This window comes from Callithrix jacchus, chromosome X (genome assembly GCF_049354715.1).
Source record: "Callithrix jacchus isolate 240 chromosome X, calJac240_pri, whole genome shotgun sequence".
NCBI lineage: Eukaryota > Metazoa > Chordata > Mammalia > Primates > Cebidae > Callithrix > Callithrix jacchus.
In genome coordinates, this window is record NC_133524.1 from 38,072,387 (window position 1) to 38,085,201 (window position 12,815).

At 38.5% G+C, this 12,815-nt stretch overlaps 1 protein-coding gene across 5 annotated transcripts in view; it reads right to left on the bottom strand.

Annotated features, from left to right (window-relative positions):
• PRRG1 (proline rich and Gla domain 1) overlaps positions 1 to 12,815 on the bottom strand; it is a 93,780-nt gene that overhangs the window by 24,419 nt on the left and 56,546 nt on the right. For all 5 annotated transcript variants that reach the window (XM_002762768.6, XM_035287875.3, XM_035287878.3 and 2 more), the window contains one exon: positions 6,252 to 6,412. In XM_002762768.6, the coding sequence (XP_002762814.1) occupies positions 6,252 to 6,412 (161 nt within the window). The remainder of the gene's footprint in view (positions 1 to 6,251; positions 6,413 to 12,815) is intronic.

Genomic DNA, 12,815 nt, shown 5'->3' on the forward strand with positions numbered 1-12,815 from the left:
CACACCTAACAGAATGGCTAAAAATAAAACATAGTAACAATACCAAGTGCTCATGAGTATGTAAAGAAACTGAATTAGTTCAACCATTGTGGAAGACGGTGTGGCAATTTCTCAAGGATCTAGAAATAGAAATTCCATTTGACCCAGCAATCCCATTACTGGGTATATATCCAAAGAACTATAAATTGTTCTACTATAAAGACACATGCACATGTATGTTCATTGCAGCCTTGTGTACAATAGCAAAGACCTGGAACCAACCCAAATGCCCATTAATGATAGACTGGACAAAGAAAATGTGGTACATATACACCATGGAATACTATGCAGCCATAAAAAACGATGAGTTTGTGTCCATTGTAGGGACTTGGATGAATCTGGAAACCATCATTCTCAGAAAACCGACACAAGAGCAGAAAACCAAACACAGTATGTTTTCACTCATAGGTGGGTGTTGAACAACAAGAACACATGGACTCAGGGAAAGGAACATCACACACTGGGGGTGGTTGGGGGGTAGGGGAGAGACAGTGGGTGGTGGGGAGGGAGAGGAGGATGGGGAGGGATAACATGGGGAGAAATGCCAGATATAGTATGCACCTAAAGTAAAAGAAATAAATTTTGAAAAAAAGAAACTGAATCTCTCAAATACTGTTGGTGGGAATGTAAGATGGTAATTTAAACAATGACAAATTCATTTGTCAGTGTCTTAAAAAAATACACATATACCTATCATACAACTCAAGAACTGTACTACTAGGGACTTACCCAAAAGAAATGAAAATTTATGTCAATAATAAAAACCTATGCAATATTCATAACAGCTTCATTTGTAAAAGCCAAGAACTAGAAACAACACACGTCTCTCAATAAGCACATGTTTCAACAAACCATGGTATAGCCATACCATGGAATACTAATCAGAAACAAAATGAATGTATTATTGATATATGCTACTTGGATTAATCTCAAGAGCATTATGCTGACTCTAAAAGCCAATATCAAAAAGTTCTATATTATATTATTGCATTTATATAACATTCTTGCAATGGCAGAATTATAGAGATGGAAACAGATTAGTGATTGCTAGGGGTTAGGGATGGTTTTAGAAGATGGTGGGTGTGACTATTAAATGGTAGTATGAGGAAAAACTTTGTGGTAATAGAATAGGTCTACTACTTGATTGCAGTGATGGTTACACAAATCTATACAAGTGATAAAATGACTCAGAACTATACATACAGATTGTACCAATCTCAGTTTCCTAGTTTTGATCTTACAGTTACATATGATATAACCATTGGGGGAAATTGAGTAAAGGCTACATGGAACCTCATTGTATTATCTTTGCAATCTTCTGTGAATCTATAATTAATTTCAAATGAGAAGTTAAAAAAATGCATGTATGCATGCATGCATGCATGAATATGTTTTCCCTTTCCCCATTACAGTATAGATACTACAATTATGAAACCATTGTGTGTGTATTATACAACTAAGCAAATGAGTTATTAATAATATATTGATGTTATTGGGTGCTGGAATTCTCACTGTGGAAGAACATCTACAAATACAGAATGGCTGGAAGAGCCCTGAGGGGTTGGATTGGAACTGAAGAACAGCAGAATGAATTAGTTATTTTTCATATATGTATACATGTACACATGTCTATATGTTTACATATCTAGAGACATATATGTCTACATATATAGGATTTATATGCATGTATAGGTATGTGTGACTTTTTTGTTTTTTGAGATGGAGTTTTGCTGTTGTTACCCAGACTGGAGTGCAATGGCACGATCTCGGCTCACTGCAACCTCTGCCTCCTGGGTTCAAGCAATTCTCCTGCCTCAGCCTCCCGAGTAGCTGGGACTACAGGCACACACCACCATGCCCAGCTAATTTTTTTGTATTTTTAGTAGAGACGGGGTTTCACCTTGCTGACCAGGATGGTCTCGATCTCTTGACCTTGTGATCCACCCACCTCGGCCTCTCAAAGTACTGGGATTATAGGCGTGAGCCACCACGCCCGGCCAGGTATGTGTGATTTTTTTTTTCCTACCTCTTTTGCTGAAAGGTCCAGAATTAATGAAATTCTGGTAGCAATGAGCATATTCTAGCTCCTATATCTTGGTTTCTAAATATTACTCCTAACTAAAAGTAACCAAATGTCCACTGACAGATCACTGCATAAAGAAAATGTGATATATATACATGATATAGTTTGGCTGCGACCACACCTGAATCTTGAATTGTATCTCCCAGAATTCCCATGTTATGGGAGGAGCCCAGGGGAGTTCATTGAATCATGGGGCAGTCTTCCCTGTGCTATTTTCATGATAGTGAATAAATCTCACAAGATCTGATGGGTTTATCAGGGGTTTTTGCTTTTGCTTCTTCTTCATTTTATCTTGCCACCACCATGTAAGAAGTGCCTTTTGCCTCCTGTCATGATTCTAAGGCCTCACCAGCCATGTGGAACTGTAGGTCCAATTAAACCTTTTTTTCTTCTCAGTCTCAGGTATGTCTTTATCAGCAGCATGAAAATGGACTAACACAGTAACTTGGTACCAGTAGAGTGGGAAACTGCTAAAAAGATACCCCAAAATGTGGAAGCAACTTGGGAACTGGGGAACAGGCAAAGGCTGGAATTCTTCAGAGGTCTCAGAAGACAGAAAAGTGTGGGAAAGTTTGGAACTTCCTAGAGACTTGTTGAATGGCTTTGACAGAAATATCCATAGTGATATAAACAATAAGGTCCAGGTTGAGGTGGTCTCAGATGAAGAGGAGGAACCTGTTGGGAACTAAAGCAAAGGTGACTTTTGCTATGTTTTAGCAAAGTGATTAGCAGCATTTTGCCCCTGCCCTAGAGATTTGTGAAATATGAACTTGAGAGAGATGATTTAGGGTATCTGGCAGAAGAAATTTCTAAGCAGCAAAACATCCAAAAGGTGATTTGGGTTCTGTTAAAAGCATTCCATTTTAAAAGGAAAACAGAGCATAAGTTTGGAAAATTTGCAGCCTGATAATATAGTAAAAAAGAAAAACCCATTTTCTGAGGAGAAATTCAAGCTGGCTTCAGAAATTTGCATAAGTAACAAGGAGCTGAATGTTAATCCCCAATACAATGAGGAAAACATATCCAGGGCATGTCTTGGGTTTTCATGGCAGCCCTTACCCACTCCCACCACAGACCTGGAAGCCCAGGGGCAGAAATAATTTCATGGACTGGGCCTAGGTGTGTGCAGCCTTGGGACTTGGTGCCCTGTGTACCAGCCCCTCCAGCCATTGCTAAAAGGGGCCAAGTTACAGCTCGGCCCATGGTTTCAGAAGGTACAAGCCCCAAACCTTGGCAATTTCTATGTGGTGTTGAGCCTACAGGTGCACAGAAGTCAAGAACTGAGGTTTGGGAACCTCCACCTAGATTTTAGAGGATGTATGGAAACACCCAGATGTCCAGGAAGAAGTTTGCTCTAGGGGTGGAGCTCTCATGGAGAATCTCTCTGATAGGGCAGTGCAGAAGAGAAATGTGGGGTCCAAACCCCCCACACAGAGTCCCCACTGGGGCACCACCTAGTGAAGCTGTGAGAAGACAGCCACCATCCTCCAGACCCCAGAATAGTAGATCCACTGACAGTTTGCATGGTATGCCTGGAGAAGCCACTGGTGCTCAATGCCAGCCTGTAAAAGCAGCCAGGAGGGAGGTTTTACCCTGCAGAGCCACAAGGACAGAGCTGCACAAGACCATGGGAACCCACCTCTTGTATTGGTGTGACCTGGACATGAGACATGGAGTCAAAGGAGATCATTTTGGAGTTTTAAGATTTGACTGCCCTGCTGGATTTCAGACTTGCAAGGGGCCTGTATACCATATGTTTTGGCCAATTTCTCCCATTTGGAAGGGCTGTATTTACCCAATACCTGTACCCCCTTTATATCTAGGAAGTACCTACCTTGCTTTTGATTTTATAGGCTCATAGGTGGAAGGGACTTGCCTTGACTTTAGACTGTGGACTTTTGGGTTAATACTGAAATGAGTTAAGACTTTAGGGGACTGTTGGGAAGGCATGATTGGTTTTGAAATGTGAGGACATGAGATTTGGCAGAATGATATACTTTGGCTGTGTTCCCATCCAAATCTCAACTTGAACTGTATCTCCCAGAATTCCCACGTGTTGTAGGAGGGGCCTAGGGGAGATAATTGAATCATGGGGCCAGTCTTTCGCATGCTATTCTCATAATAGTGAATAAATCTCATGAGATCTAATGGATTTATCAAGGGTTTCCACTTTTGTTTCTTCCTCATTTTCTCTTGCCACCACCATGTAAGAAGTGCCTTTTACCTCCCGCCATGATTCTGAGACCTCCCCAGCCATGTGGAACTGTAAGTTCAATTAAACCTCTTTTTCTTCCCAGTCTTAGGTATGTCTTTATCAGCAGCATGAAAATGGATGAATATAACACACAATGAAATATTATTCAGCCTTATAAAAAAGGAAATCCTGTCATTTGTGACAACATGAACAAACCTGAAGGACATTAGATTAAGTGAAGTAAGCCAGGCATAGAAACACAAATACCACAGGATGTCACATATATGTAGAATCTAAAAAAGGTGACCTAATAGAAGCAAAGAGGACAATGGTGGTTGCCAGGGGCTTGTGGAAAGAGAAATTAGAAGTAGCAAAGAGTATAAAGTTTCAGTTATGCAAGATAAATGAATACTTGAGATCTGCTATACAGCATAGTGCCTACAGCTAACAATGTTGTATCATATACTTAAAGTTTGCTAAGAAGGTACATCATATCTTAAGCATTCTTACCATACTCACAAAATATAACTACAAGAATAATAAAGGGAGTGAGAGGAAACTCTGGGAGGTGATGGATATGTTTATAGCCTTGATGGTGATCATTGTTTCATAAGTGTATACCTATCCCCAAACTCAGCAAAGTATATATTAAGTGCAGCTTTTTATATGTCAAACGTAACTCAATAAAGTGGGTTTTTTATAATAAAAGAATGTTATTCACTTGTATAAAGTACTTTTAGAAAATAAATTCCAAACAAGTTATTACCATTTCTTTAAAGGAGAATGATAAAGTTGGGTAAAAAGCCATTACCCTAATGAAAACCTAGAATATTAAAAATTCTATTCTTTGATAAAACACAGTATCAAAAACCAAGTTTTGTTTATAGTTTATACTAACTTCAGGCAGTTTTAATTAAAAACTTTATGGTACAAAACACTATTTCTAATATGATTCTATTTTTCTTATTTATAAAGCATCTATGTAGTAAAAATAGGCCAGAGTGATATACACCCAAAATTATAAAACTGATGGTGCTAAAAATTCAAGTGATTTATGTTACTGCATTTTAAAATTTCTCTATAATAAATACATATTATTTTTTAAAAGTAACATGTATAAAATAAAACCAACAAGGACTAAACAGATGCAAAAGAAAAAAGCTGGAAAGAAAATAAAAGGCCAACACTACTTTGTGATTGCATCATGGTATCATGGATGATATATTCTTTTCCCTGCTTCTAAGCCTGTGATTTGACTAAGACTTGGCTTCTTCCTCTTACCTCTTTCTTTAAAACTTTTACATCTGCTGCTCTTCAGGTATATTTGGTATCATTTTAGCATAAGTGACACTACTTGTTTAGCATCTAGGGTTATTTTCCTGCTGCCTAGGAATGGATCTTCATAAATGGCTACCTCTGGTAACATAATTTCCAGCTGTGGAGCAGTTCCACAGAATTTTCACCCCTGCCTTGTGCTTTCCCATCCCTGCTCTCCTTGCATAGCATGTAGTCTAGAGTAAAGAGAAGTAAAGAGGAGTATATTCTCACGCAGTAGGAAGGGATGTCTGGATGTCTTTTCTTTTGTATGAGAAGTAAAACCTTTTAAAACACTATCATCATCAAAGTGATATTATCTATAACCCTCTAGTACAAAGCTTTGTGCAAATCAAATCCTTCCAACTTGCCAAGATGATAAATCCTAGCTCAGCAGAGTCCTATAGAAACGGGGCTCTCAAAGACAGTCCAGTAGAAAGGGAAATGAACCTAGCTCTCCAACCCACAGAATGTTACTAGCTAGATGCCACTTTCAGAATTCCCAACAAAGGAATTTTAATTCCTAGCAATGTACATAATTCAGGGATGCAGATTACAAATATACATGAAAAAGACAGGCAAAACTGTGCAATTTTTTAAAAAATGTACCGACATACTTACAGTTTTTTCATTATTTTCAAAAGCTTCTCTTGCTTCTTCAAATGTACAGAGTTCTTCTTTGCACTCACGCTCAATGTTGCCCTGTCTTATTTCTTCAAAAAATCCATTAGCTCTTCGGTAGCGTTTTAACACGGAATTGGCTTTTTCTCCCGTGAGGAAAACTAAAAAGAAATGTAATAATAAGTATAAAAATGTAATTAAAAACCTATGTGAGAAGTTGATAAACCAGATGAAAAATGCTAGATGCGCTGAAGAAAACATCCTAAACCTTTCCATGAGTCAGCAGTGAAGTAATACTTAACTCCAAACCATTGTATCTGCTATCTTCCTTATCATGTGAGTATGTCCTTTCAATAGCAGTTGCCCTGGGCAGGGACAGTGACATATTAACTGTGTTATATTCAGACTTTAGCACATTCCTGCAAACCATGGGTGTTTAAATATAGTAATAATGATAGCACTACTTCTACTCATTACTGTAAGTAGATACCCCAAGGCATTCTGCTGACGGACAACAGCAGCCAAATCAAAATCCAGTCTCTAGATTATCAGTCTTTGTCCCTCTACCTAAAAATAAATAAAACTTCAGTTGACCTACTAATATAAACCCAGAGAGCTCTTACTTGTATGAAAAGAGTAGGTGACAAAAAAATATTGAGAAGTTAAATTTGGCCATGATTCATTCTAAGAAAATCCTAATTGTAATTTTGTTCTAAATGTACTTGAGTTAAATATAGTGTGATGCTTTAACATGTTCAACCCCATTTCACTGTCCTTCAGAAAAAGAAAACTCTTCTGTATGTTTTACAGAGTCATTTCATATAAACTTTCAAAATGCATTTATGAAACCATGTAAAATAAGATTTTTATTTTTAATAAAATATTAAAAATGAAAATAAAATAAATAAGATTCTTTTTATTTTTAAATACAAATACATTTTAAGTTCAATTTCAATTACATTTTTCTAAAAGAATGTTGCTTGTTTGGAGAGACAAATATAATGCCACCAGAATTTAATCTCTGTTAATGCAAAGAGATTAAACACTTCCTAATCTTACAGAATTCTGACATGAGAAAAGGCTGATTACAGATCTTTCAAGATGCTAAAAAAGTCTGTATTTTCTGAAAAACATTTTGAAGGAAATGAAAACCTTTTCCCTTTATGACCTTTTATGAGGTACAGAAGGAATAAAATTCAGAGAATATGATTATAGAATATGAATTCACAGATTCATAGAATATCATTAGAAGAAACTGTTAAAAATACAAATTGTGGAAAGTCTAATGAAAGAAAGCAAAAAGTAACTGTTAAGTTGGAGAATAATAGTAAAATTTTCTAACGATGCTTCTTGCCTTTGAGCCACATCAGAATCCCTGAAGGACTTACTATCACACAGACTGCTGGGCCCCATCCCAGTTTCTGATGCCATAGATCTGAGGTAGGCCATAAAATTGCATTTCTAATCAGTTCCCTGGAAATGCTGCTGCTGCTGCTGCTGCTGCTGGCTCCCATTACCACAGTTTGAGAATGACTACCCTAATGAGAGTTCCTTGGAAACATTCTGCGGGAAGTATTCACGGAATGCTAGAGTTAACAAATTAGAAATCTTTCACTGAACGACTTTTTGAAGCCCTTAATATATATTTAGTATAAACAGTAATGTATCACTTAACAATGTGGATCTATTCTGAGAAATATGTTGTTTGGCCATTTCATCATTGTATGGAGTGTACTTTCACAAACCTAGGTGGCATAGCCTACTAGTCACCTAGGCTATATGATATAGCCTATTGCTCCTAGGCTACAAATCTGTTCAGCTTGTTACTATACTGAATACTATAGGAAATTATAACAATGGTAAGTATTTGTGTATGTAAACATTGAAAAGGTACAGGAAAAAATATGATATAAAAGATAAAAAATGAGTTGAACAAAGAACTAATGGACACAAGGAGGGGAACATCATGGGGTCTGTTGAGGGGTGGACATCTAGGGGAGGAAAAGCATTAGGAGAAATATCTAATGTAGATAATGGGTTGATGGGTGCAGCAAAACACCATGGCACATGTATACCTATGTAACAAACCTACATGTTCTGCACATATGCCCCAGAACTTAAAGTATAATTTTTAAAAAAGATAAAAAATGATACTATATAGGACATTTACCCTAAATAGAGTTTGCAGGGCACTTAAAATAAATGGAACTTACAGGACTGAAAGTTGTCCTGGGTGAGTCAGTGAGTGAGTGGTGAGTGAATGTGAAGGCCTAAGACGTTACTGTACACTACTGTAAGCTTTAACAACACTGTCCACTTAGGGTACATTCAATGTATACAAATATATTTCTTAAAACATATTTTTTGGCTGGGTGCAGTGGCTCATGCCTATATTCCCAGCACTCTGGAAGGCTGAGGTGGGAGGAGTGCTTGAGTGCAGGAGTTTGAGACCACCTTGGGCAACACAGAGAGACCTCATCTCAAACAAATTAAAATTAAATTTAAAAATTGGGGGCATCACAAGATGGCAGAATAAGAGGCAGATCCCAGTGAGAGAGACACAAAAGCCAAGTGACCTCCACAATTCCAAACAAGGTAGCAGGTTCATTTTGTGGGTCTGGTTGGACAGTGGGTATAAACCAAATAGGGCAAGTTGAGGCAAGGTGGGACACTGCCCTACCCAGGAGGTGCATACAACTGTCTGGAGGACCAAGGGATCTCCCCATCTGGGACTTTGGTTCGGATACAACGCTCCACCCAAGGCCTCTACAACCCACAGAACAGGAGATCTTTACTGGGCTGAAAAGCCTCAGCGAACTGCCTGAACAGGGCAGAACAGCAACTTCAGCCAGTGCTGGGGCTGTCAGCATAGATCTAGGCAGAAGCACTGCCTGATGCGAAAGCCAGAAAGCTGGCTGGACAGAGTTACCCACCCTGCAGAAAGAAGGGGAACTGAAAGCAGGGGAACAGCCCATACGGCAGGACAGATTCCCCCGTGCACAAAGCCTAGCAGGCTAAAAAACTCTCACTCTAGAGTTTCGCACCCAGAACATTAGTTAGAGAGCGACTAGGAATGATCAAGCCTGGCAGGTGGAAGGGCAGCCACCATTGCAGAAGCCGGCCTAATTTTTCTGAGTAAATAAAAGACGCAGCAGCTCCACTGAATCTGTGGCAGCCCAGCAGTGCATCTGCAGGCAGACAAAGGGAAGGCCAACTCCCCAAGCAGCTACCTGAGATCAAAACTATATAAATCCAGCAAGATGGGAAGAAATCAGCACAAGAAGAATGAAACCATCAAAAACCACAATGCCCCTCCCCCACCACGAGATCACAACTCCTCACCAGCACGGGAACAAAGGTGGACAGAGAATGAATTTGATGAACTGACAGAAGCAGACTTCAGAAGGTGGATAATAACAAACTTCTCTGAGTTAAAGGAACATGTTCTATCCCAAAGCAAAGAAACTAAAAACCTTGAAAAAAGGTTAGATAAAATGCTAATTAGAATGACCAGCTGAGAGAAAAACATAAACAACTTGATGGAGCTGAAAAACACAGCAAGGAACTTTGTAAGGCATACACAAGTTTCAAGGAGCTGAAAACACAGCACAAGAACTTCGTGAAGCATACGCAAGTTTCAATAGCCAAGTACATCAAGCAGAAGAAAGGATATCAGAGATTGAAGATCAATTCAATGAAATAAAATGAGAAGCAAGAAACGAGAACAAAGAGTGAAAAGAAATGAACAAAGCTTTCAAGAAATAGGGGATTATGTGAAAAGACCTAATCTATGCTTGATCGGTGTACTGGAAGATGACAGAGAGAATGAATCCAAGCTGGAAAACACTCTTCAGGATATTATCCAGGAGAACTTCCCCAACCTAGCAAGGCAGGCCAACATTCAAATACAGGAAATACAGAGAACTCCACAATGATACTCCTCTAGAAGAGCAACGCCAAGGCACATAATCGTCAGATTCACCAGGGTTGAAACGAAGGAAAAAATGCTAAGGACAGCCAGAGAGAAAGGTCGGGTCACCCACAAAGGGAAGCATATCAGACTCACAGCAAATCTGTCAGCAGAAACCCTATAAGCCAGAAGAGAGTAGGAGCCAATATTCAACATGTTTAAAGAAAAGAACTTTCAACACAGAATTTCATATCTAGCCAAACTAAGAAGCTTCATAAGTAATGGAGAAATGAAATCCTTTATGGACAAGCAATTGCTGAGAGATTTTGTCACTACCAGACCTGCCCTACAAGAGCTCCTGAAGGAAGCACTAAACACAGAAAGGAAAAACCAGTACTAGCCACTGCAAAAAAGACCCAAATGGTAAAGACCAATTACGCAATGAAAAAATTATGCCAACCAAAGGGCAAAACAGCCAACCAGTAATAAAATGGCAGGAACAAATTCACACATAACAATATTAACATTAAATGTAAACAGACTAAATGCCCCAATCAAAAGACACAGACTGGCAAATTGGATAAAAAGCCAAGAAGCATCAATGTGCTGTATTCAGGAGACCTGTCTCATGTGCAAAGACACACACAGACTCAAAATAAAGGGATGGAAGAAGATTTACCAAGCAAATGAAGAGCAAAACAAAGCAGAGGTGGCAATCCTAGTCTTTGATAAAATGGACTTTAAACCAACAAAAATCAAAAGAGACAAAGAAGGGCATTACATAATGGTAAAAGGATCAATACAACAAGAAGACCTAACTATTCTAAATATATATGCACCCAATACAGGAGCACCCAGATACACAAAGCAAGTCCTTAACAAGGACTTAGACTACAAAGACTTAGATTCCTGCACAATAATAGTAGGAGACTTAAACACTCCACTGTCAATATTAGACAGATCAATAAGACAGAAAATCTAGGAAATCCAGGACTTGAACACAGCTCTGGACCAAGTGAACTTAATAGACATTTACAGAACTCTCAACCCCAAATCCACAGAATATACATTCTTTTCAGGACCACATCGCACTTACTCTAAAATCGACCACATAACTGGAAGAAAATCACTCCTCAGCAAATGCAAAAGAACAGAAATCGTAACAGTCTCTCAGACCACAGTGCAATCAAATTAGAACTCAGGATTAAGAAACTAACTCAAAACTGCACAACTTCATGGAAAATGAACAACTGGCTCCTGAATGTCGACAGGATAAACAATAAAATGAGGGCAGAAATAAAGATGTTCTTCGAAACCAACAAGAACAAAGGCACAACATACCAGAATATCTGGGACACATTTAAAGCAGTGTCTAGAGAGAAATTCATGCAATAAATGCGCACATGAGGAGCAAGGAAAGATCTAAAATCAACACCCTGTCATCAAAATTTAAAGAGTTAAGAGGAACAACATTTAAAAAACTCAAAAGCTAGCAGAAGACAAGAAATAATGAAGATCAGAGCAGAACTGAAGGAGATAGAGACACAAAAAACGTTCAAAAAAATCAACAAAACCAGGAGCTGATGTTTTGAAAAGAACAAAATAGACCGCTAGCCAGACTAATAAAAAAGAAAAGTGAGAATAATCAAATAGATGCAATAAAAAATGATAAAGGGGACATCACCACCGATTCCACAGAAATACAAACTATCATCAGAGATTAATACAAACAACTCTATGTAGACAAACCAGTAAATCTGGAAGAAATGGATAAATTCCTGGACACTTGCACTCTCCCAAAACTAAACCAGGAAGAAGTTGAAACCCTGAATAGACCAATAACAAGGGCTGAAGTCGACGCAGCAATTAATAGCTTACCAACTGAAAAAAGCCCAGGTCCAGACAGGTTTACAGCTGAATTCTACCAGAAGTACAAAGAGGAGCTGGTACCATTCCTTCTGAAACTATTCCAAACAATACAAAAAGAAGGAATCCTCCCCAACTCATTTTATGAGACCAATATCATCCTAATACCAAAATCGGGCAGAGACGCAACTAAAAAAGAAAACTTCAGGCCAATATCCGTGATGAACATTGACAGAAAAATCTTCAATAAAATACTGGCAAACAGAAGGCAACAGCACATCAAAAAGCTTAATCATCACAATCAAGTAGGCTTCATCCTGAGGATGCAAGGCTGGTTCAACATTTGCAAGTCTATAAACGTAATCCATCACATAAACAGAACCAAAGACAAAAACCACATGATTATCGCAATAGATGCAGAGAAGGCCTTCAAACAAAATTCCACAAAACTTGACAATATTCAACAGCCCTTTGTGCTAAAAACTCTCAAAAACTAGGTATTGATGGAACATATCACAAAATAATAAAAGCTATTTACAACAAATACACAGCCAATATCATTCTGAATGGGCAAAAACTGGAAGCATTCCCTTTGAAATCTGGCACAAGGCAAGGATGCCCTCTCTCACCACTCCTATTCAATATAGTATTGGAAGTTCTAGCCAGAGAAATCAGGTAAGAAAAAGAAAGAAACGGCATTCAATTACGAAAAGAGGAAGCCATTGTCTCTATTTGCAGAAGACATGATTGTATATTTAGAAGACCCCATCGTCTCAGCCCAAAACCTC